The 23,940-nt window shown below is 40.7% G+C and overlaps 1 protein-coding gene across 3 annotated transcripts in view; it reads right to left on the reverse strand.

Moving 5' to 3' along the window:
- The window catches only part of MCF2L (MCF.2 cell line derived transforming sequence like), a 269,080-nt gene that overhangs the window by 33,086 nt on the left and 212,054 nt on the right, over window positions 1–23,940 (reverse strand). For all 3 annotated transcript variants that reach the window (XM_054011206.1, XM_054011201.1, XM_054011212.1), the window contains exons 6-9: window positions 11,659–11,778; window positions 10,240–10,356; window positions 6,849–6,998; window positions 5,088–5,212 (exon numbers count right to left, since the gene is read on the reverse strand). In XM_054011206.1, the coding sequence (XP_053867181.1) occupies window positions 5,088–5,212; window positions 6,849–6,998; window positions 10,240–10,356; window positions 11,659–11,778 (512 nt within the window). The remainder of the gene's footprint in view (window positions 1–5,087; window positions 5,213–6,848; window positions 6,999–10,239; window positions 10,357–11,658; window positions 11,779–23,940) is intronic.

The raw sequence follows: 23,940 nt of genomic DNA on the forward strand, positions 1-23,940 counted from the left end.
CCTAAACTACTAGGTAGCTTTTCTTCATTTTTGATATTGCATGTAAGTGGTTTCTTGAATAATACTGATGTAAAACAGAAATCCACCATGAATGTTAGCATTTATGGAAAACTGATAGCAATGGCTAGATCTAGATGCAGCACATACCCACATCTAAGTTCTGGTTTGCGATACCCTTCTCTCTCCTGTGCAGAGACTATTAATCTGCAGTTTTATGCTATATACAAGTGTGTAGTAGTGGCTGTGATAAATAAGAACTTGTTTCACTTGTAATTTAAGACAGGTTTGAACCCAAATGTTTTATGTCTATTTTACTGTTCAACCTACCTATGTATATAGACAAGAATATTGCACTTAGCACTATGGTATCTGAGTACTTATCCTCACAATGTACATTTCTGTAATTAGGGTATAACAGTATGGCTGCAGGTCAGGACTAAGGTGTATTTTGCCTCACTTACAGCATCATAAAAATTCACCAGAATTTTGAAAAAAAGATTTTAAAGCATTTAGGAGTTGGATGAATTAAAAAATTAAAATTAATTCAGAAGAGGAGATTATATGGACTCTGTAGTTCACTCCAGCTTTCCTCTGATATCATAGCTATGTGGGACATTTTGGATAAACTACTCAAAACAACGAACAGATGGCTTGTAGATAACTAATTGCAGTGATGGGAGAAATGAAGTTGCTTCTGCCAAACTCTGTTAGTTGGAATGCCAAGCTCTACAAAATGAAACTGCATGGAAAATGTTGGAACTAAAGCAAATATATAGAAACACAAAATGACACACAGAAACAACTTAAAATACCAACCTAGGAAAATTATCTATGTTTTGATAATACTGTTCAAATTTGTATCTCTGTGTTATGGTCATATAAAGGCTTAAAATTTGGCAGTAAATTAAGACGAAACACAGAGGAAAAGCCTTAATATCGAATACTTAACTACAGGTTTGATTCTATTTTTTATATTAGGCACCTAGCAATTGCTTAAAAAAATGTTTAAGCCCGTGTAAAAAGGCCAGCGATACACCAAAAGCTCTGCCCTCACCCATGCATAAGGTACTCCTGGTGGAATTCTGCATCAAAAAATTAAAAATTCTCTGCCGAAGAATTAAAAATCCTGTGCATAATATTTTAAAATTCTACAAAATTCTGCAAATTTTATTTGTCAAAACAACACTACATGATCATGCCGGTTTCAATTATTTTTAGGGCTGTCAAGCCATTAAAAAAATTAATCACAATTAATTGCACTGTTAAACAATAATAGAATACCATTTATTTAAATATTTTTGGATGTTTACTACACTTTCAAACATATTTATTTCAATTACAACACAGAATACGAAGTGTATAGTGCTCACTTTATATTTATTTTTGATTACAAGTATTTGCACCGTAAAAAAACAAAATAAATAGTATTTTTCAATTCACCTAATACAAGTCCTGTAGTGCAATCTCTATCATGAAAGTTGAACTTACAAATATAGAATTATGTACAAAAAACTGCATTAAAAATAAAAAATAAAACAATGTAAAAATTTAGAGCCTGCAAGTCCACCCAGTCCTACTTCTTGTTAAGCCAATTGCTCAGACAAACAAATTTGTTTATATTTGCAGGAGATAATGCTGCCCACTTCTTGTTTACAATTTCACCTGAAAACGAGAACAGGTTTTCTCATGGCACTGTTGTAGCCAGCGTCACAAGATATTTATGTGCCAGCTGCGCTAAAGATTCATATGTCCCTTCATGCTTCAGCCACCATTGCAGGGGATGTGCATCCATGCTGATGACAGGTTCTGCTCAATAACCATCCACAGAAGTGCGGACTGATACATGGTCATTTTCATTTTCTGAGTCAGATGCCACCAGAAGGTTGATTTTCTTTTTTGGTAGTTTGGATTCTGTAGTTTCCGCATCGGAGTGTTGCTTTTTTAAGACATCTGAAAGCATGCTTCACTCCTCCAGATTTTGGAAGGCACTTCAGATTCTTAAAGCTTGGGTTGAGTGCTGTAGCTATCTTTAGAAATCTCACATGGGTACCTTGTTTGCGTTTTGTCAAATCTGCAGTGAAAGTGTTCTTAAAAGGAACAACATGTGCTGGGTCATCATCCGAGACTGCTATAACATGAAATATATGGCAGAATGTAGGTGAAACAGAGCAGGGGACATACATTTCTCCCCCAAGTAGTTCAGCCACAAATTTAATTAACACATTTTTTTAAACGAGCATTATCAGCATGGAAGCATGTCCTCTGGAATGGTGGTCAAAGCATGAAGGGGCATACGAATGTTTAGCATATTTGGCACGTAAATACCTTTCAATGCCAGGTACAAAAGTGCCATGCAAATGCCTGTTCTCACTTTCTGGTGACATTGTAAATAAGAAGAGGGCAGCATTATTTCCTGTAAATGGAAACGAACTTGTTTGTTTTCGTTATTTTGTTTTTGAATGCAATTATGTAACCAAAAAAAAAAAAATCTGCATTTGTAAGTTGCACTCTCACAACAAAGAGATTGCACTACAGTACTTGTATGAGGTGAACTAAAAAATACTATTTCTTTTGTTTATCAGTTTTACAGTGCAAATATTTGTAATAAAAAATAACACTGATTTCAATTACAACACAGAATATAATACACCTCTAGCCCGATATAAGGTGACCTGATATAACACTAATTCGGATATAACGCGGTAAAGATATAACGTGGTTTCACCTATAACACAGTAAGATTTTTTGGCTCCCGAGGACAGTGTTATATCGGGGTAGAGGTGTATATATGAAAATGTAGAAAAACATCCAAAATATTAATACATTTCGATTGGTATTCTATTGTTTAACAGTGCCATTAATTTTTTTAATCGCAATTAATTTTTTTTGATTAATCGAAAGCCCTAATTATTTTGGTAATTTTTTTCAAAATACCTGTCAGCAGGTAGGTCTGTAACAATACAGACACACACAAAAAATTCCCCAGAAGATGAGAGCTAAAGAAACTCCTATAAAAACCCAGTTCCCGTTTCTCTGCCCCCTCCCCATCCTCCTCCCAGAGCCCAGCCAGGATGTCAGACACCAGGACTCCTCCCACCCTAGAGCCCAGATTACACCCCCCAGAGCCCAGATGGGCCCCCCCCCCCCCCCGCCCAGATACTCACCCTCCCCCCAGAGCCCAGCCATGGCCCCCCTTTTCCCAGATACCCACACCCACTCCCCACCAAAGCCCAGCCATGACCCAGCCCACACACCCGCCCTCCTACCCCCCAGAGCCCAGCTGTGCTTCCCTCCCCCCCACCTAGACAATCTCTACTCCTCAGAGCCCAGCCTGAAACAGCCTGATGCTGGGACCCTGACTTTATAGAGTTTCCTGCACACTGCAGTCTCCTTTCCTCAGGATGTGCGGGGAACTGCAGCTGATGGGAACCCTCTAGCTCCCTCTCCCCCCAGGAGTGTCTTTTATGTGCAAGCTGGGCTCTGCCGGATCCAGTGGCCCCCAGAAGCACTGCAGCTCATTTCTGTGGGAGAAAGGAAATTCTGCGCACACAATATTAAATTATGCATTGCACAGTGGCACAGAATTCCCCCAGGTGTAATTAAGGAAAAAGAACTCTCTCCATTTCAATCACCTTCTCAGACAAGGTCTGAGTAAATATATAGCGCTCTCTCTATGTACCCCAAGGTCAGCTAAGTTGGTCTCTTAAGCCCAAAGGGTTAGAGTTCCAGAGTCAAGAGCCCCCCATTGAGACCATCTTCCCTCCAGCCAGTTGTCATCTGGATAGTCCCAGCCAATCTCAACTGTCAGGTATGAGTGTGAGGAGATAGGAAGTCTCTAAACTAACCAGGAATCAAATAATAAAGTTCTTAATGGTCAAAACCTACACACTGAATTGCCAATCACAGTAGACTACAGAACAATGTTATGTGCCCTGCATCACACATTATAGCAAGGAACCACCACACACTGTTCTGCATTAGCTGAAGTTTCTGGGTGGCCTTTTAACTTATCCCAAGCAGACTGCATTGCACTACTCAGTCTAGAGCAATGGCTCTCAAACTTTCCAGTCTACTGTACTCCTTTCAGGAGTCTTGAGTACCCCCAGGTTTCACCTCACTTAAAAAGTACTTGCTTACAAAATCAGACATAACAATATAGAAGTGTCACAGTCACACTGAAAAATTGCTGACTTTCTAATTTTTACTATATAATTATTAAATAAATCAATTTGAATATAAATATTGTACTTACATTTCAGTGTATAGTATATAGAGCAGTATAAACAAGTCATTATCAGTATGAAATTTTAGCTTGTATTGACTTCTCTACTGCTTTTTATGTAGCCTGTTGCATAACTAGGGACATGTCTAGATGAGTTGATGTACCCCCTGGAAGACCTCTGCGTACCCCCAGGAGTACACATACCTTTGGTTGAGAACCACTGATTTAGAGGTACCAAGGACATGAATGTCTCTGATGAAGTCTGTATCTGAAAGACTACAATCTTCTACCAGATGATGGAAGAAAAACACTCTTTGCTACAGTTGCTATATGGACATGCAGAAACAGCTGGTGACCTAACACGACTCTTAGGTTCTTAGTCATAAAAGGTGGACAAACACCCAAAAGAAGATGTCACTTCTGTTATCTTCCTCTTACTGCTTCCCCCAAAACAATATCACCCATCTTATCTGGATTGAGTTTCAGCCAGCCATCTCTCATACAAGTAGCAATCTTCTCCAGACAGTGGGACAGCTGATCAACTGCATCATCTGAACCAGATGAAATGGAGATACAGAGCAGAGTGTCATCAGTATGTTGATGGCACTGAAATCCAAACTGAATCCTTATCTCCCTCACATGCAGACTGAGCAACAACGGAGAAAAAAATAGAACCCTGCAGCACTTTGCTCAGAGGATTTGGAGCAGACGAGCTACTGCCTACTAACACCTTCTAAATATTTACCACCTTGAATCACTTTGCCAGTTTGCTAACTACATGTATAAAAATTAAATACTAGAAAATAAAATAAAATAAATGTGTAAAATAAAAACTAATGCACACTCCATATTTCATTCACCTCACCTTTCCACAGTGGTTTGATTGTCAAGCTGATCTTGGTTGAGTTTGTAGTCAGGGTTCTCAGCAACTGGCTTTCTATTACTTTCAAGAATATCATGTCCCTGTTCTAATGCTAACCTCAAATCCTCCTGCAGAAAACAAAAAACAACACGTTTTAGTGGTCTTTCTAAAGAAATATTGCAAAGTACCATAGATAAAGTGTTCTTTATAGGAAGAATAGCGAGAACAATTTAATAAAGTAATTTGGCTAAGCAGCAGTTCTGCAGAAAAGGGCCTGGGGATTACAGTGGACAAGAAGCTGGATATGAGTCAGCAGTGTGCACTTATTGCCGAGAAAGCTAACAGCATATTGGGCTGCATTAATAGGAGCACTGCCAGCAGATCGAGGGAAGTGATTATTCCCCTCTATTCGGCATTGGTGAGGCCGCATCTGAATTATGGCATCCAGTTTTGGCCCGCTCCACTACAGAAAGGATGTGGACAAATTGGAGAGAGTCTAGCGGAGGGCAACGAAAATGATTAGGGGGCTGGGGTACATGACTTACGAGGAGAGACTGAGGGAACTGGGCTTATTTAGTCTGCAGAAAAGAAGAGTGAGGGGGGATTTGATAGCAGCCTTCAACTATCTGAAGGGGGGTTCCAAAGAGGATGCAGCTAGGCTGTTCTCAGTGGTGGCAGATGACAGAACAAGGAGCAATGGTCTCAAGTTGCAGTGGGGGAGGTCTAGGTTGGATATTAGGAAAAACTATTTCACTAGGAGGGTGGTGAAGCACTGGAATCGGTTACCGACGGAGATGGTGGAATCTCCATCCTTCGAGGTTTTTAAGGCCTGTCTTGACAAAGCCCTGGCTGGGATGATTTAGTTGCGGTTGGTCCTGCTTTGAGCAGGGGGTTGGACTAGATGACCTCCTGAGGTCTCTTCCAACCCTAATCCTCTATGATTCTATGATTAAAAGTAATGAATTAAAGGTACTGAAGGTTAAACCTCAACATTTTCCAAGCTTGTTCCATCCTCTCAAACCTGTGTTGGAAGTTTCATGATAACAGACACTTTCTCAAGATTTCCAGTGCTTCCGGTTGTGCCACAATTACCTGGAGATTTTTTGCTGCTATATTCTGAAACTGCTGGCAAACTAGTTTTGGTTCAAGTTATTAATGTTTAAAACAAATGTTATCTGAACTGGTTTGTCCATTCCTAATCAGAATTTCATATACACCTCTACCCAGATATAACGCGGTAAAGCAGTGCTCCGGGGGAGAGGCGGGGGAAGAGCTGCGCACTCTGGCAGATCAAAGCAAGTTCGATATAACGCGGTTTCACCTACAACGCAGAAAGTTTTTTTGGCTCCTGAGGTCAGCGTTTTATCGGGGTAGAGGGGTGTGTGTGTGTGTGTGTATGTATCTATCTCTATATCAATATCTATATCTATATCCACGCCAACATTACTACAAATAAAAAAAATGAAAATCTATACATTCCCATTACTACATCTTTGGTTGTACAGCAATTTCCATTACAGAAACATATCATAATGTGTATGTGCTATATCTTCTTAGCTTCCAGGATTATTTTTGCAAGGAATAAAGATCCTTATTAAACTTCAAATATAGCCAGGCAGCTTTAAGAAGATTTCAAAGGTCTCACATTCTTATTATCATCAAAAATTTTTCAAAAACTCTATTTTTCTATTGTATTTTTATTGCTAGTTATAATTAAAATAATGTGCTAACTAAAAGCAGGGTACTTTCATACGATATACATACCTTCATTTTGTCCTTCTTTTCACTATGTGTTGCAAGAAGGGAGCTGGTTGATTGGACATCATTTGGTAGTTCTGTTTCAGCCAATTCGGTCCCAAAGGACTGAAGCATTTGAGCTGTTTGCTTAACCATTAGGGCGAAACTTTCTATGGCCTTTTGGAATATATAAAACCATTAAAGACATTTCATGCTCTGAACACATGAACACACACACACACACACACACACACACACGCAACCAGGGATTTCCCTACAGCCCCCCTGAATTTCCCCAACACCCCCCCCCCCCAGTTTTGTGAATTAGTTACATGCAGTGTTGCCAATTTAGTGATTGTTCGGAAATTTGAATTGAAATTGAAACATTAATACATACTTTAAAAGCATATAAAGTGTATGATAAAATACATGTATCTGAAAAAGTATAATAGATTTGAAAAAGTATGAACAGACCAGCTTCCTTATACAGCTTTTGTTTTTATGATGATGTCAGTGCATTCATTTCGGTGATGTTGGTCAAATTATGATTTGTAAGCAAAGTCTAAAATGAGCTCTCCCTGACAGATAGTGATGAGCTGGGGGGAAAGGCTTCAGGACCAGATTGTATTTACAGTCACACCTAATCTACCTAGGTATCCAGCAAACAGAGCTGTGTTGCCCAAGTGATAGATTTTGGCTGGGGTTGGGTTACAAATCACTTGAATGCTTGTGTCTGAATGAAATGTTACTCTTATTGTATGGGTAAAGGGCAATAGAACTGTACTTAGCCTGTACTGATTGAGGGCATCAAGAGAGCGGGGGACAGGTGTTTTGCTTGATGGTCTGCCTGAGTCACAAGTACTATTTGACCTGCCCCTCTCCCCTGTTTAAAGACAGAACTGATTAGGCTTCATAGATAGTCTTTTGTTTTGTTAAGTGACCATTACAGCTGAAATCACTGATAATCAGGTCTAAGTGGAAGAGAGGGCCCCATATGCACTAGCATTAAGGTTCCCCCACTGAGAGCTCAGCTGAATTCACTGAGAGCTGGGTGGAACCTCAAGAGACATGCGAACAAACATGGGTGAGGCATCATATTTTCTATTTAAGCAAGAGATCACCACACACTACAAACTGGAGGCCAATGTTAAGTGCATTGTCACTTGTTCATCCTGAAGTTGAACACTGGTTCCAAACAAGACCAGCAAATGCTCACTATCTTTCTGCAAGAAACTCAGCTGACTGGCTAGAAGCATATGGTACAACAGTGAAAGACTCAACAGTTGAAAAAGTGAAGACCTCTCTCACCACATTCAAAAAAGTTGCATACATGGCTGATGAATGCACCAATGCAAATGGGCAAGTATTAAGTCATTGTGTACGTTATCTTGATGTCAGTGGTAGGCCAATAGATGCATTTCTAGATGTTCAAGTTATAGAAGACACATCGGCTGCATCTGTGACAACCCACATCTTAAAAGAGTTAAATGCTTGTCAATTGGACCCCAAACAGATGGTTGCTTGTGCATTTGATGGAGCTGCAAACTTCTCTGGAAGACATGGTGGAGTACAATCTTTGCTCAGAGAAAAGTATAACCCTAATCTCTCCTACACACACTGCAGAGGCCATCTACTCCAACTAGCGCTAGTACAAGCTGCAGACTCTTCAAAAGACATTTAAAAAGCTATAAATTTAATGTCTTCATTATATTCTTTTTTCAGCAAGAGACCAAAAAGACTAAGTATCTTGGAAAATATAGACGATACACTGGGACTGAAGTTCAAATTAGTCCAACCTGGGAAAACCCTCTGGCTTTCTCATGGGCGATCCTTGGCTGTTTTCTTAAAATTACTCCAGCCATTATTACTGATTTTGGAAAGTATCTACCAAGATGGGATGGATCTAAGTAGTGAGGCTGGTGGATTACTTTTGCTACTACGTTCAGAGAAAACTATTGCCATTCTCTCTCTTGTAAGGCTATTGCTGAAACCATTTGGGTCATGAAACAATGCCATCCAGGCATCTGCTACAACAGTAATAGATCTTTCTCCAGCAATAGAAGCTACATTTGGATCAATCAGAGAGCTATCCATTGAAAAAGTACTAGAAGAAGCAAAGACTTCAGTCCAGAAGTTGACTAATGGAGGCATTTATATTGAATCCTTAACTGAAGAGGACAAGAAGTGTTTAAGACAACTGAAAAAGTACACAGACTTGATTCTTAAAAATCTATAACAGCGACTTCTAGATTCTACTCAACCTCTACGTAGCTTTTACAGATCCCTGTCCTATAGAACACTGACAGTTGAGTGAAGTGAGGCACTACCAGCAATGGGGCTGCCATGTGCTCAGGACAGAATAGAGAAATTGAAAACAGAGTGGAATATCATACGACGAATGAATGAAGATTTGACTTCAACTTCTTTTTTATCATCACTAGTGGCTCGACTCAATCTTTATGCTATGTTTCCTGGGATGAAAGAAGTAGGAATTCATCTCTTGCTACTCTCAGTCACAGCAGTTACAGTTGAATGTTCTTTTTCATCATTGAATAGAATTGTGTGTTCTGAAAGAAGTCACCTTCTGCCTGATCATGTGGACTGAACTAATGAGCATACCAATTGAAGGAATGGAAGTACTCGACACACGAGAAGCCACCAAAGATGAATGAGTTGTGTTCAAGAGGTTAATTAACAGAGTTGTGCAAAATTATAACAAGAAACCAAGAAGGATGTAGATGTCATACTTCATAGAATGCTTGAGTAGCCAACTTCAATTTGTGTGATGATTTCAAAACATGAGTTAAATCTAATAAAATAGTCATGACACAGTTTTCAGTTTTTATTATGGTGCCATATAGCCCACCTTCACCCTCACAGTCTCACCCCCCATCGGCCCTGACACCCCCCATCCCCTGTAAATTCGACCCCCCCTCCTCATTTCAATTCCTAGGGAAAACACTGCCCCCAACCATAGTAAAATGCAAACTTTAGACTACAACTAAAAAGGTTGGCTTGAAAAAGTTTGTTTTCAAGAATATTTTGCTAGCAAGAGTTGTAAATAAAACACCTTCACCCATTAGCTTCTTAACTGCATATTTTCTCTATGCTTACATCAGATGTATTTGCCACACATTTTTATAACCTGGAGTCATTTTTTTAACTTGAGCTTTTCCCCCTCTCTTGTAACAATACCCACCCAGCCCCCAAACAACAAGTTTCCTTTGCTCCAAAACCCTAAGAAAACCACTCCCAAAGTTATTACTTATGTTATTTCTCGAAGATGATTAAGTTCCACTGAGATCATCTCCTCACTCGGTTGATGTCAGCTTGCATTAATTGGAATGTATTTGATAAATGACAGTATAACACAGAAGGGCCCATTAAACTGCGAAAAATAAAAACAACTAAGGCTTACAGTGCGGTGCGAGAGCCATCTGTTATGGCAATAATCCAGAGTGCCACCAAGGTCTTCTGTTAGCTGTGTTTTGTCAACATAACCATGCAATTCTGTTACTGAGCCCAGCATTATGATCTGCAACCATAAAGAAGTAGAATTAATATGACCATATAAATGACAAGACTCATATTAGGAATTCTTGGGCAAATCCTGCAGTCTTTACTCAGGAGATTGAAATCAAAGGAAGCAGCATAGGATGGATTTGTTCCCTTCATATATACAACAGCACACCAACTCAATAGTAGTTTATGCTGGAAGATGTTACAAATGTAATGACTGCAGACATAACCACCAGCATTTTATTCAGGCTGAATAGCATGTGTTAAGTAAGGCATGTGTACTGTACAACATACAATCTTTGCTTTTGGCACACTACATACGGCTATTTTCTGAAAGCTATGGTATTCGGTTAATTCACGTCATACCAAGGACATCATAGGCATGTGGCTTAACTTGAGTGGAAAGGGAGAGCAAGAAATTACAGCATGCAACTGGAGTTTTGAATGTTCGCTTTGGTTTCCAATTATAATCCAGTTTTTGACTTTGAGGAAGATGTCCCCCTAGTTAGGGTAAAAAGAGTCATCACCTATACAAAAGTGGTGTTTAAGAAAGTCATCACAGTCATACGACAAATCGTCCAGTGATACTATATTATGGACCAGATGTAAAAAATCCAGGCTCCACTTTTCAGGAAAATAATATTATGAGTGCAAATTTTCACCCACTATTTTCAGTGGCTATAAACTAATGTAGCTTAGACAGCTTTGGTATCTACTTTATGATTGCATTCAGGTACTTGGACAGTTAAGTAACATTAATTGTTCCCACAAATAATCATGGACAAGAAAACAATGGAGGTTGGGTTGAAAAATCAGACCCTGTAGTTGTGTATCATTAAAAATGACATTACATGTAAGTTGTTTTAGTTAGGAGAAACAGGAGTGTTAGCCAACAAATGATATTCAGTAATACGAGTTTGAAAACAGCTGGGAATGAAATCCTCCTCCTTCTGCTCAATAATGTAAACATACAAGATCTGCCACTACACAATAGATATACATGAACAAAATAGCCTTTTAAAAGTACATACACTATATTTTATATAACAAAGCTGTACATTTATAAATGTTAATATTAACTCTAGGGTTTAGCTAAGTGCTTGATATTAGATTACTCATTTTATGTTTACTCACATATTAAAATACTCTTATTTGTCTAAAAAGACTCCCTGGGAACAAAATACCAACATGGAACAGCACAGACAAATTGTTAAAGTAACATGTAAGCATTTCCTTTCCATTTGCTAATGTGCACATTGTCCAGATTAAGTACCTTAACAGATCACTGCTAATATAGTTGAGGCAAAGAAATACTTACAGGTACCTTCATTTTAAATTCATCTCTGTTGAATTTGAAAACGAGGTCTGAGAGAGTTCGGTGGATAAATCCTGTTGGGCGCAGAACAAGGACCAGCTGCAGGTTTCCTGGGAAAGATGCCTGTAAGTATCATTAAACAGATGTGTCCCATTCATTTCTGTATCACTGGGTTCTATAAATGTATCTTTAGACTATATGCAACCCATGCTAAACCATTCCTGAATGTACCAAAGGCCTACGTAAATGCTTCACTGAATAAAAACTCAACAAGGCCTGTAATCAGAACATTTTAAAACCCACTCATCTATGAGAATTAGGATTTAACTATTTTCCACCTTGGACTGTGAAGTGTTTGGATGATGAATTATACTGTCCAGAGCAATTATTACTGCTATGTAGTTGAAATAAATGTTATAGTTCAAAGACAGTAGATTGGAGGCTTATTAAAACTTACAGGTGTAGTTCTTTTACAGTTATCTTTTTCCATTGCCATCTGAATGCATTATGATTATATTTTCTGGTCTGTTTGTATACCTTGTCTATTACTAGCCATGTGAACTATTACCACCATAATTGACTCTCTCAGGCATTAGCTTAAAGAGACCACCACAGCCAGTCTATCTGAAACAATGCTATCAAGATAATTTTTGTCTCCTGCTGCTTAGACTAAGTCACTCCACATTCAAAACTGTCCAGTAGTTTCCCCTCTCCTTCTGCATTAAGTGCAAGCTCTGTACAACTCTACTTTTGCCTACATATTTGCTCTCATCTCCACTTGCCTCCATTTCTCATATCTGTACACTCCCTTTCCCACCTGTAAATGACACTCTGCATAGCAGGGAGGGCATCAGTTGAGAGGTAGTAGTTGAAGGAATATGTAGATTTTTCTACATGAAGTGAGAAAATTGGCGAATTGCTACTGTAAACAATGCTGGACAGGTGCCTGCTGTTCCTCTTTATCTGAGCTCATATCATTACTAGCTAGATAACTGCACTCTTTTTATGCCTTTTTCAGAAAGTCCTGGTGACTTGCAGAGACAAGGACATGACATAAGAGACATTCCTAAAACACATTTTAACTTTGTGAACTAGCCAACTTTTGAACGAGCAAAGGCAAAAGGACAGAAAAAAACCCACGTCACTCCAATCCAGCAGCATATTTGTTATGAAGCCCACTGTGTAGTAAGTAGACATAACAAACCACATAGTGCTTTCTTAATAGTGCTCCATGCCAACTTATTAAGAAGATAAACCATGGATTAATTTAATGTGTGGTTACTATAGGTTAATGTTAATTTATTGTAGAAGTGTCAAAGTCTTCACAATGTGAGAGAGGGAAGAAAAAATATAGAACAACTTTACTTAAAAAGTTAACATTTTATACTCAGAGGACACAGATATGGATTTCCAGGTCAGGAAATGAGAAAATTGGTAGAAAGATTCCTACAATATGCAGGAAAAAAATTACTGTAAATTCTTTTTCATATGACACTAACAAATCCTTGGCCACCCAGGCTATTATTATTCATGCTGTGATAGTACCCGCAACATGATACGTCTTCTCCACACATATTAAGACAGAGTCTCTGTCCCAAACAGCTCACAACTTAGGACTTCACGGTTATCACTATGGTGCCTGCTGCGGCCATTTGGAACATCACACCAGCACCATGGACAGACCTTGGAGCACCGGACTCTAAAAGCACACCCCTCTACCGACTGAATCGCCATTAGCTATTAGCAGTAAAGGAACTGACATAGTGGAACAGTTTGAATGCCATTCAGTAGATGGCAATGGTACACAGACATATCAATCAATTCACTGCAATACCCGTAAACAGCAGCATCACGTATTAACATCCTTACAGGCAGTATTGATCCATGAAGTGAGTCATTCCAGAAATAATGTCACCCTCCCATAGATAGGTTGGATATTTGTAGGATAGCCATGCGTGTGAAAGAAAGATCTCGTGTCTTCCTCTGCTGTCCATCACTAAGTGTCAGAAGAAGGTTCCTGAAACTTCATCAGTTCAACATTTCCATCAGTTCTGTCATTTAGGAAGATAAATTTTCCTGGAACCACGTCTCTTTCTAGCTATTGATGCAGTGAAATTACTGCAGCCAAGATGTGCTGTCAATATCAGAGCACTAATGGAAGGTAAACATTGCCAAAAAAGTCAGCGTTCACAATATATAAACGTTTGACCTCAGAGGATCTAAATATTCACATCCATGTGCAACTGACATAATACTTCCTCCACATAAAGTATATTCCATGACCAGAACCCCTTTGGTGTGCAGGTGACTGAAACCATCTCGTACGTGTATACACTATTTACAATGGTGTTAAGAAATATTTGTGTAATAATAATAATAATAATTTATATAGTGCCTCTCCTACAATGCTTCCCAAACTATATACTACCTCTACCACCACTGAAATGTAGCTACCTGTGGGGTGGAAGACAGCAGCTAGCTATTCTTATTATTTAAATTATGGTAGAGCTCAAAGGCCCCAATCAGAATTGATGGCCCATTATGTGGGGTGCTGAACAAATACATAGGAAGAGACAGTTCCTGCCCTGAAAACGTACAATCTAATATGAAATAAGATGAAACGAAGAAGTCTTATAAACCACAGGAAGGAAGGAGGACAAGGGCAATGAACGTAAGATTATGTGGCTACACAGAGTTCATACTGAGCAACAGCTAACTTATCTTCTACCCATGGTTATAAATAAAAATAAAATTAGCTATCACCTGCTGAACAACCTAGTCATCACTGATACGTTGTGGATATTACAACAGAAGTGGGTCTGATGGAGGGATTTAAATGAAGAGAACGTAGTGACCTTACAGATTTGCTCAGGGCATAAAACTTTGCACATCGATGATAGGAGAGGACATTTTGGCATGTGACAACTTTAAAAAAAAAAAAGTGCCATGGAATATTTAGCGCCTGCACAAAATGGACAGGAACTGTTTTCAAGGTCTCATTTGAAGCACAACAAAATGCATAGTACTCAGTTTATCTGTCTTGTATGTCTGAAAACTGACTCGACCTGCTAAGAATTTAACTAGCAATTCCAGGGAGCGTAGGTTTCCCAAACCGAGGGCCTGACCCCATCCCATTGTGCTTCCATTCAGGTCAATGGCAAAGCTCCCTTTGAGTTCAGTGGGAGCAGAATCAGACCCAAAGTCAACTGGAGTTTTACCACTGACTTCAGTGGAAGCAGTATTGGCTCCTGATGCCTAATCACTAAGCAAACCTCAGCAGCAGTAAAACAAGTTAATACACAGAATGTTCAAGAATTTACTGTATGTACTTCTCAACATCACAGAAGGCAATACGGCATTCCGACTGTATGATATCCATTTTTATGGCGCTCAAGCAGAATGCTACAAACCATGAAATGAGGTTGCACTGAATAGTATTTCAAACAGTTGAATTAGGTACTTAATGTTCTGTAACTAATGTACATTGTTACTAATAGTCTCTTTACTTAACCCACACTACAGTGGCCTTCTCATAGAAACAGGGTTTTTTTATTAGATGGTTTTATTGATCCAAATGATGTTTCTTGAAGGTAGTATAGTAACTCCTCACTTAAAGTTGTCCCGGTTAATGTTGTTTTGTTGCTGATCTATTAGAGAAAACATGCTCGTTTAAAGTTGCGCAATGCTCTTTTATAACGTTGTTTGGCAGCCGCCTGCTTTGTCCATTGCTTGCAGAAAGAGCAGCCCGTTGGAGCTAGCTAGTGGGGGCTTGGAACCAGGGTGGATCAGCAGCCCCCCTATCAGCTCCCCTAAGATCTTGTGCAGCTGCCTCCCAGCAGGCTATCAATTAACAGGCAGTTCAGCTGTCCCTCCCCCTACTGCCATGTGCTGCTCCTGCCTTCGGCCTTGGAACTGCTTCTGGGAGCCTCCTGCTTGCTGTATAAGGGGGAAGAGAAGGGCTAATGTCAGGGTGTCCCCCTTCCCCCTGCTCCCCCGCTTACCTCATCTCCATAGAGCAGGGGGGAGACATGACAGGGCTCAGGACAGAGGGAGCTTGCTGGCAGCACGGGCTGTCTCAACTTGCTGATCTACTTAAAAAGGCAGTGTATTTAGAGCGGGGTCAGCATACTTAAAGGGGCAATGCACATCTCTCTCACACACACAGGTGAGAGTGTCTGCCATGCTGTCTCCCCTCCCTCCATTTGTGCTGCTTTGTAGAGTGTGAGGCTACATTAACAACGTGTTAACCCTGGAGGGCTCAGCTGTTCTAGTTCATCATTTAGCAGTAAGGCATTCCCTGGGAAATATCCCTCCCTCTGATTTCACCACTTCAACCAAGCTTCACAATCATCATTGCTGTGTACAGTATTAAATTGTTTGTTTAAAACTTATACTGTATGTATATAATATAGTCTTTTGTCTGGTGAAAAAAATTTCCCTGGAACTTAACTCCCCCTATTTATATTCATTCTTATGGGGAAATTGGATTCGCTTAACATCGTTTGGCTTAAAGTCACATTTTTCAGGAACATAACTACAATGTTAAGCGAGGAGTTACTGTACAGTTTCAGTGTACATGGGAATCTGCAATTTCTTGCAAGGTATTCTCACACCTATTACCCACAGCTATCAATAAGGAAAAAGAAAAAGAAACCCTAAATAACCAGGAATAATTTCCACAAATAGTATCTGCCAAGTCTAAAATCTTTAATTAACCTATTTAACATTTCCCCCTAAAACGTTATTTCAGGAAGTACACTCTGCAGCCCTTTTAGAGGGGGACAATTCAGTTTAGGATCAAACTTCAGGGTCTGTAATTTCTGAAGTGCATTACAGAACCAAATAATTGATTTTATTTCATTAAATTAAAAATAATTCAGAGTGAGAACAGTTTTTGTTTTTAAAATTTAAAAACATTCCGTGCACTGTTGTGAACATTATGCTAGCATTGGAGAACCGAAAGTTGAAAGTACCTACAAGCATAAGTGGTAATGACCAGCCTAATTTTATTGTCCAAGCAGAGCGAAATTCCCGAAGGAAACTAATAGCATAACACGATGAAAAGAAAGATACCGATTTTAAATTATTTCTCTTTAATAATCTGTTCTGTATAAAGTTAACTTTATAAAATATCTATGAGGAAGAGGTCTGTGTGTAGCTTGAAAGCTTGTCTCTCTCGCCAACAGAAGCTGGTCCAATAAAAGATATTACCTTACTCTACGACTAAATCATGACAGAATCTCTTTCATCTCTCACGTTTAACATTCACCATCTTCACACAGTGGCTCCTCACTTCTGCTTAGGATGGCAATTTTGGACTCCTCCAAAATCCACGTTTGTGCTCTACATTGTGTAGGCTAACAAAGACGTTTCTGAGTGGCTCTGATCTTTGGGTATGTCTGCCTACACCGCAGCTAGAACCATGCCTCCCAGCCGAGGTGAACACACTTGTGCTAGCAGAGCTTGAGCTAGCATGCCAAAAATAGCAGTGTAGACATTGTGGCTTGTGCTTTCAAGCTTAGGGGGTCAGATGGGCTCCAGCCCAAGTTGCAGGGTCCATACTGCTATTTTTAGCACGCTAGATCGAGCCTCGCTAGCGTGGGTCTGTCTAACAGAGCGGGAAGGCTCGCTCCCAGCTGCAATGTTGATGTACCCCTACAGGCTACAATAAAGCAGCTTATACTGGCTTAGGCGAATCCTAAATCTATTCCATGATTTACATTCTCTCCTATTACCACAGTAAACAGCTGCTACACCACTGGACCAGCCCACTCCCTGTAGTATTTATATGCACAGTGAAGCCAAAAAGAAGGTTTTGAAGGGAAATCATACTGAAAAGGATGCCAACTTTCTTGATAAGTAAAAGATGAAGGGAATCTCCTCTTGTATGTCTGAGTCGTTGCTAGATCCTGCCACAGTTATGAAGCTGTTAAAAAAGTGGCAATTTGTAACACTGAATCAATACAAACACATTAGATACACTCGCAGAATGTACATAAACACACACACGTGCAAGTTAAAGCTCAATTATACAGAGGTCTCATGAGGCCCACACGCCACCTTTGGATAACCTCGATGGTCATCAGTTTTTCAGTTTATGCAAAATCCTTAAAAAAAAAAAAATCATACTTCTGACTGAAATGTTCATCATCTATGATGGTCAGAAATAACTCCTAAGATGACTAGAACTGAAAGAGAGCAGAGAAAAAATACTTTCTCTACGGTTGTTTGACAGCACTTTGTACAGAGCCAGATTAACTATTACTCTTGTATAGTTAGGTGGGTCCCAATCTTGCAAGCAGATTCCATGCAGGTGGCTGCGGTGGGCTCTTATGGAGCCCATTGGCTTCAATGGTGGGGTCATCCGCATGGAGCCTTAGTTAGTTTCAGCTTGTGTTTGTATGAGCTTTTCATATAGCAGGAGAGAGAAAAAAAAATATTCCAAAACCACACAAACTGGCCGAGGGATTCAGTGGTCAGCACAGCCCCTGACGCTACTCTTAGTCCCACTGGATAATCTATTCCATTTGTTCATTTAAACACACACCCCTCCATCTCTCTACCTTATTGTGCATCTATAGATTCCTGGCTTTGACACCATCCATGTCCAGTCCAATGGAGAACAGCATGGCCTTTCAGATTTGGGGAAATTTCTTTACATACAGTACACCCACTAAATCAGAGCCTGCCAGTAAATGAAGTGACAGGAAGCTTCCCACTATGCTCCAATTTGTGGAAAGCGAAAGTACCTACAAACAAAAATCAAATCCAGCTATGTTTAAAGCAGAATTTAAAGTGGATAAATGTATATATAATCTTAATGATAGCTTGGCAGGTTATTGAAATGCAAGCTTCCTATGGCACCAAAACTCACCCTAGGATTAAGAAGCTCTGGTGGAGGGTTGATAAAGAAGCATTCTATGCTTCATTACTATGCTGGATACTAAGATGATGAGCAACTGTAGAATGGGTATAGTAAACATCACCCGGGAAGAGCAGAATTTCTACTTTCTATAGCTGACAAGTTCACAGTTCATCAATCCATCTTTTCCCCAAGGAACTACAGTACAACTCGATCTGTTGCCCAAGAACTCAGAAAGTCTCATGCTGCCACTGCTTTTCTTTGTTCTACTCTGACTGACAATTGGCTAATCCAAAAGACAGTTTTTAAGACTTCACACTTTTCAGCTGAATAAATAACTGCATTCAGAGATGACATCTGACAAGTATGTGAACCATCAAAATGAGAGAGGGCTAGAAACTGACTAGTATCACACATTTCACATGACAAGGTCAGATCCATATTTTAGATATTTAAAATATTTGGACTAGAATGAGTAGTCGTGAAATCTCATTTTATGTACAGTACCTCAATATATCTACATTTCCCTGTAATAACCCAAAATGTTATGCAATTTCATTCCTTCTACATTTACCTGTATATAGCAACTCAGAAGACATTGTATGCCAGAATTCCTGTATATAAAGCAGCAAGCAGGTACTTCGGTTGAAACTACATTAACTGTGTAAATTGCCAGAATCACCCAACATGGTTTAATGGCAGATTCCTGCCCAAGATGAGCTCTCTTATATGGGCTTATTGTCGGGAAGTTTGAGTTACATGAGCTTAGAGGAATATCTTTAATTTGAAATTCTAGTCAGTTTAAAAAACATAAGTAAAAGTAGTTCTAGGCACCAGGTCTGTCCTCAAGTTTCCCGGATAATGCTTGTAGCTTTACAACCCCATTCAAAAAGTATTTTTCTCTCCTCTTTGTGTGTGTTAAAAACCCATGGAATAAAAGAGAAAACTGACTGACTACATCAGGGAAATCGTGAAAATGTCTATACACAAAATGCTGTTAAATTCACAATGTAAACAAACAAAAAAAATAGTTAAATTGAGAGAAGTGTAATTAACAATTTTTTTTATCTTATCTTTAAAAAAAACCCTAAGTTTTCCACAATCAGAAATATCTCAGATATAGAACAATATACAGACAGAAAATGAACATAATTGTATTCTTTGTTGCTGACACAATCACTGCCACTCCTAAGATATCACAATGCCTATAAAATATCAGCTGCTGAATGGAGAGCAGCTGGTTTAAACTCAATCCATGCAAGCCCAAAGTGATGGTGGTTGGTTGGGGGACATACTGTGAAGAACTAGCTGGAACATTTTCCCCCAACTCTCAGTCCCATGAAGTCATACAGCCCCCACTCATCAAAATGGTTCAACAGAACACGTCCTGTTTGACTCATCACTAAGCTTGTATGACTATGTAACATTAGTTACTAAAACCCATCATCTTTTATCCCCAGCTCACTAGGAAATTTCACTCCTTCTGGACCAGGTCTTGGCCACAGAGATCAATATCTAGATTACTATAATTCACTGTATCTGAAGCTGACTGTAAAAACAATACAAAGGCTCTAGATAGTACATGCGACTGCCAGGTTCGTCAATGTTTTTTTAGGCTGTGGTCAGCACATCAGATCCATGCTCTAGTCCAGGGATTGGGAACGTTTGGCATGCGGCTCGCCAGGGTAAGCCCCCTGGCGAGCCGGGCTGATTTGTTAACCTGCCGCGTCCACAGGTTCGGACGATCACGGCTCCCACTGCCCGGGGTTTGCTGTCCCAGGCCAATGGGGGCTACAGGAAGTGGCGCAGGCTGAGGGATGTGCTGGCCACTGCTTCCCGCCGCCCCCATTGGCCTGGAGCCGCGAACCTCATCCAGTGGGAGCCACGATTGGCTGAACCTGTGGACGCGGCAGGTAAACAAACCAGCCCAGCCCGCCAGGGTGTTTACCCTGGCGAGCCGCGTGCCAAAGGTTGCCGATCCCTGCTCTAGTCCCTCCACTGGTCACCAGTCCACTTCTGCTGCCAGTTTAAGGCCTGGGTCCTAATCTTCAAAGCAATTAATGGATCAAGCCCCAGTTACATGAGAGGCTGAGCTATGAGCCACTAAAAGAGCTGCACTCCTACAGGACAATGCAGCTCACAGAGACCAATATGAAGCGCATAAGAAGTGGATACAAACCATTCTTAGTCAAGGGGAACCAGACATGCAACAAACTTCCAGAGCAGATTCAATGAATCCAGAGTCTGGTCACCTTTAGGAAATGCTGCAAAGCTTTACTATTTGATAACGCTTTTCTATCATAAACAGAGCGTACACACATCATCAGTCACTCCCTCCAACCCATCAAACAACAAAAATTAAAAAAAAACCTACCCCAAGTTATATTCTTATAAACTGAAGGAGAGCCAGAGAACTGAGAAGTCCATCAGGGACTTCACCTCTGCTAACAGACTTTTGGAGGAAGACACCTCAGATATGCGGCTTATGGATGGCAGTATAAAACCCTAAAATAAGATAGGAAAAGAGAGATCCACTTTTCAACTCTGGTGTCAGGGCCTCTCTTTTCTGAGATTCATTGATAATCTCTTCTCTCAACAGTGACTATCCAGGGGTGTTATATAAAACTCCACAGGTGAAATCTTTTGCTCCTAATTAAATCCTCAGTCAGAAGTCTTGCCTTGTTTGCACAATCCTATCCAACTGCTCAGGTTGTGAGAGTAGGATAGTTAAACAGGGCTGTGATGGGGGTGTTCACTCCATACTACCCTGAAGGGGTTAAGGTAGCTCAGAAGGAGCTAATTAACCCAGTAGGCTTCACCTGGGGAGAGATTTAGGCTTGATTGACAAGTCCTAACTGGAGATGGAGCCCACTGGGACAGAAGTAGGAGAGGGCTTGTGTAAAGCCAGGAAGTGAGAGCAGAAGGGGGCTGTAGTGGGAAGGTCTGCAGTCACTCTCTGGGCCTAGTGAGGAGAAAAGGAGGAAACCCAGAGGTGGAGCAGAAGCCCTGGCATCTTGACCTTGAGGGAAGGGTTTACCTAGAGGGGTGGTGTAGAAGAAAGCTTGTGGAGGGCGGAGTAGGAAGAGGCTCCAGGGAAACAGGAGCAAAGGTTGAGATGGTGCAGACCTTGGTTGCTGATAGTAGGGTCCCTGGGTTGGAACCTAGATTACCAGGTGAGCCCAGGTTCTCCTACCAGCCACTAGGAAAGTGGCACAGTTGTGACATGGCACCCAGACAGCTAGTCCAGGAAGACTTTGTTACCTCAGAAGGAAGAACTGTATAGTGACCTGGCCAGAGGGCCAAGCCATGAAGAGGAAGCACTGTGACTCCTAGAGAGCAAGAGGGGGCTGAGGTACAATCTGAGAGAATACCTGGCAGAGCTAATTCCCAGATGCACCCATGAGATGATGCCTGAGCAGGAAGAGTGCCCCATTACAAATTGATGGATAATGGGGGCATGAAGGTCGCCCCAACACAAGGGGAATGTGAAGGCCTGTAGCAGGAAAAGGAGACTATGTAGCCCACCATGTATGGAGGCCTTCTTTGCAGAGGGCAGATATACTCTCCTGAGCCGGACCCCAGAGTTGAGGCTTCCACTGAAGGTGGTTGACAACAGAGAGGATCAAGGCCCTACTTTATACAGGTTGTCAAACATACAGCTAAAGGTAACATAAAATACTTCCTGAGCGGCTATACTGAATCTTTATCTGCAAGGGGTTAAGAAGCTCAAATAACCTGGTTGGCACATGACCAAAAGGGCCAATAAGGAAAGAAGATACTTTCAAATCTGGGGGGAAGGTTTTGTTTGTGCTCTGTTTGTTCCCTCTCTGGACGGAGAGAGAGAGACCAGTCAGGAAAAACAGCTCCTGAAAACATACCTGAAATGAGCATATAAAAGATTACAAAAATTGTAAGTAAGGGCAAGGAAATGTGTTAGATTATCTTTTGTTTTAGCTTGTGAATTTTCCCTATGCTAAGAGGGAGTTTTATTCCTGCTTTTTACTCTGAAGCTAAGCCTACAGGGGAATCCTCTGTGTTAAATCTTTTTATTACCCTGTAAAGTTACCTTCCATCGTAATTTTTTCAGGTGTGATTCTTTTACTTTTTTTTTTTATATAAATTTATTCTTTTAAGAACCTAATTGATTTTCAGTGTCCAAAAAACCCAGGGGTTTGGTCTGTGCTCACATTGTAATCAATTGGTTAGTATATTATTCTCAAGCCTCCCCAGGAAAGGGGGTGGAGAGGCTTGGGGGAATATTTTGGGGGGGAATAGGAACTCCAAGTGGTCCTTTTCCTGAATTTTTGTCTAAATCACTTGGTGGTGGCAGCAATACCGTCCAAGGACAAGTAAAGGATTTGTGCCTTGGGGAAAGTTTTTAAGCTAAACTGGTAGAAATAAGCTTAGGGGTCTTTCATGCGGGTCCCCACATCTGTATCCCAGAGTGGAGAGGGAACCCTGACACAGGTCCTGGAGAATCAATAGAGACAATGGGAAGCACTGGTATACCTACACGGTTATTTGGCAAAGTTAGCTTACAATCCTCCGGGAAGTGAGCAGGGACCAGAGAGGAGGGAAATGGGAAAGTGTTTCCAGTGCCAGGAGTCCAGAAGCTGGCCAAGGCAGTGCTAGGCCTGTGGCCAGCGGGAACACATAAAAATAGAGTGCCTCTACTGGTATGGAGACAAGAAGCCCTACCCTGAAGGTATATAAAATCATGAGTGATGTGGAGAAAGTGGATAAGGAAAAGTTATTTACTTATTCCCATAATACAAGAACTAGGGGTCACTAAATGAAATTAATAGGCAGCAGGTTTAAAACAAATACAAGGAAGTTCTTCTTCACGCAGCGCACAGTCAACTTGTGGAACTCCTTACCTGAGGAGGTTGTGAAGGCTAGGACTATAACAGCGTTTAAAAGAGAACTGGATAAATTCATGGTGGTTAAGTCCAGGAAGGCAGAAAAGCCCAGAGGCATCCCACCTGTTGAGAGAGCAGGAAGGAGGAGGCGCCTGTTTTTCCTGAGGGGAATCAGGGTAGATGAGGAGACATTGTCCTCATAACGAACAGAACTGTAGCCCAGGGAAGGGCAAGGTCCTGATTAAGAGCTGGAAGAAAGGGTTAGTGGACCACTGCATGAGCACGGCTGTAATAGAGAAGGCTGACAGGGCAGTGATAACAGAGGGCAAGAGAGAACTGGAGGTGAGAAAGACATCTGCAAAGACCAACCTGAAGAAGGGTGAGGTGAACACTGGGTCCAGTCAGTATATGGGAAGGACTCAGACGCTGAGAGAGAGGGTGCTGAGGGAATCTGCAGAGCAGAGAAGGGGTTACAGGAGAAAATGATAGCCACAGAGCAGACTTTATAAGTAGCAGTACAAGACCTATAGTTTCAGAGGGAAAGATAATGGGACACCATGGAAC

This window comes from Malaclemys terrapin, chromosome 1 (assembly GCF_027887155.1).
Source record: "Malaclemys terrapin pileata isolate rMalTer1 chromosome 1, rMalTer1.hap1, whole genome shotgun sequence".
NCBI classification, from domain to species: Eukaryota; Metazoa; Chordata; order Testudines; family Emydidae; genus Malaclemys; species Malaclemys terrapin.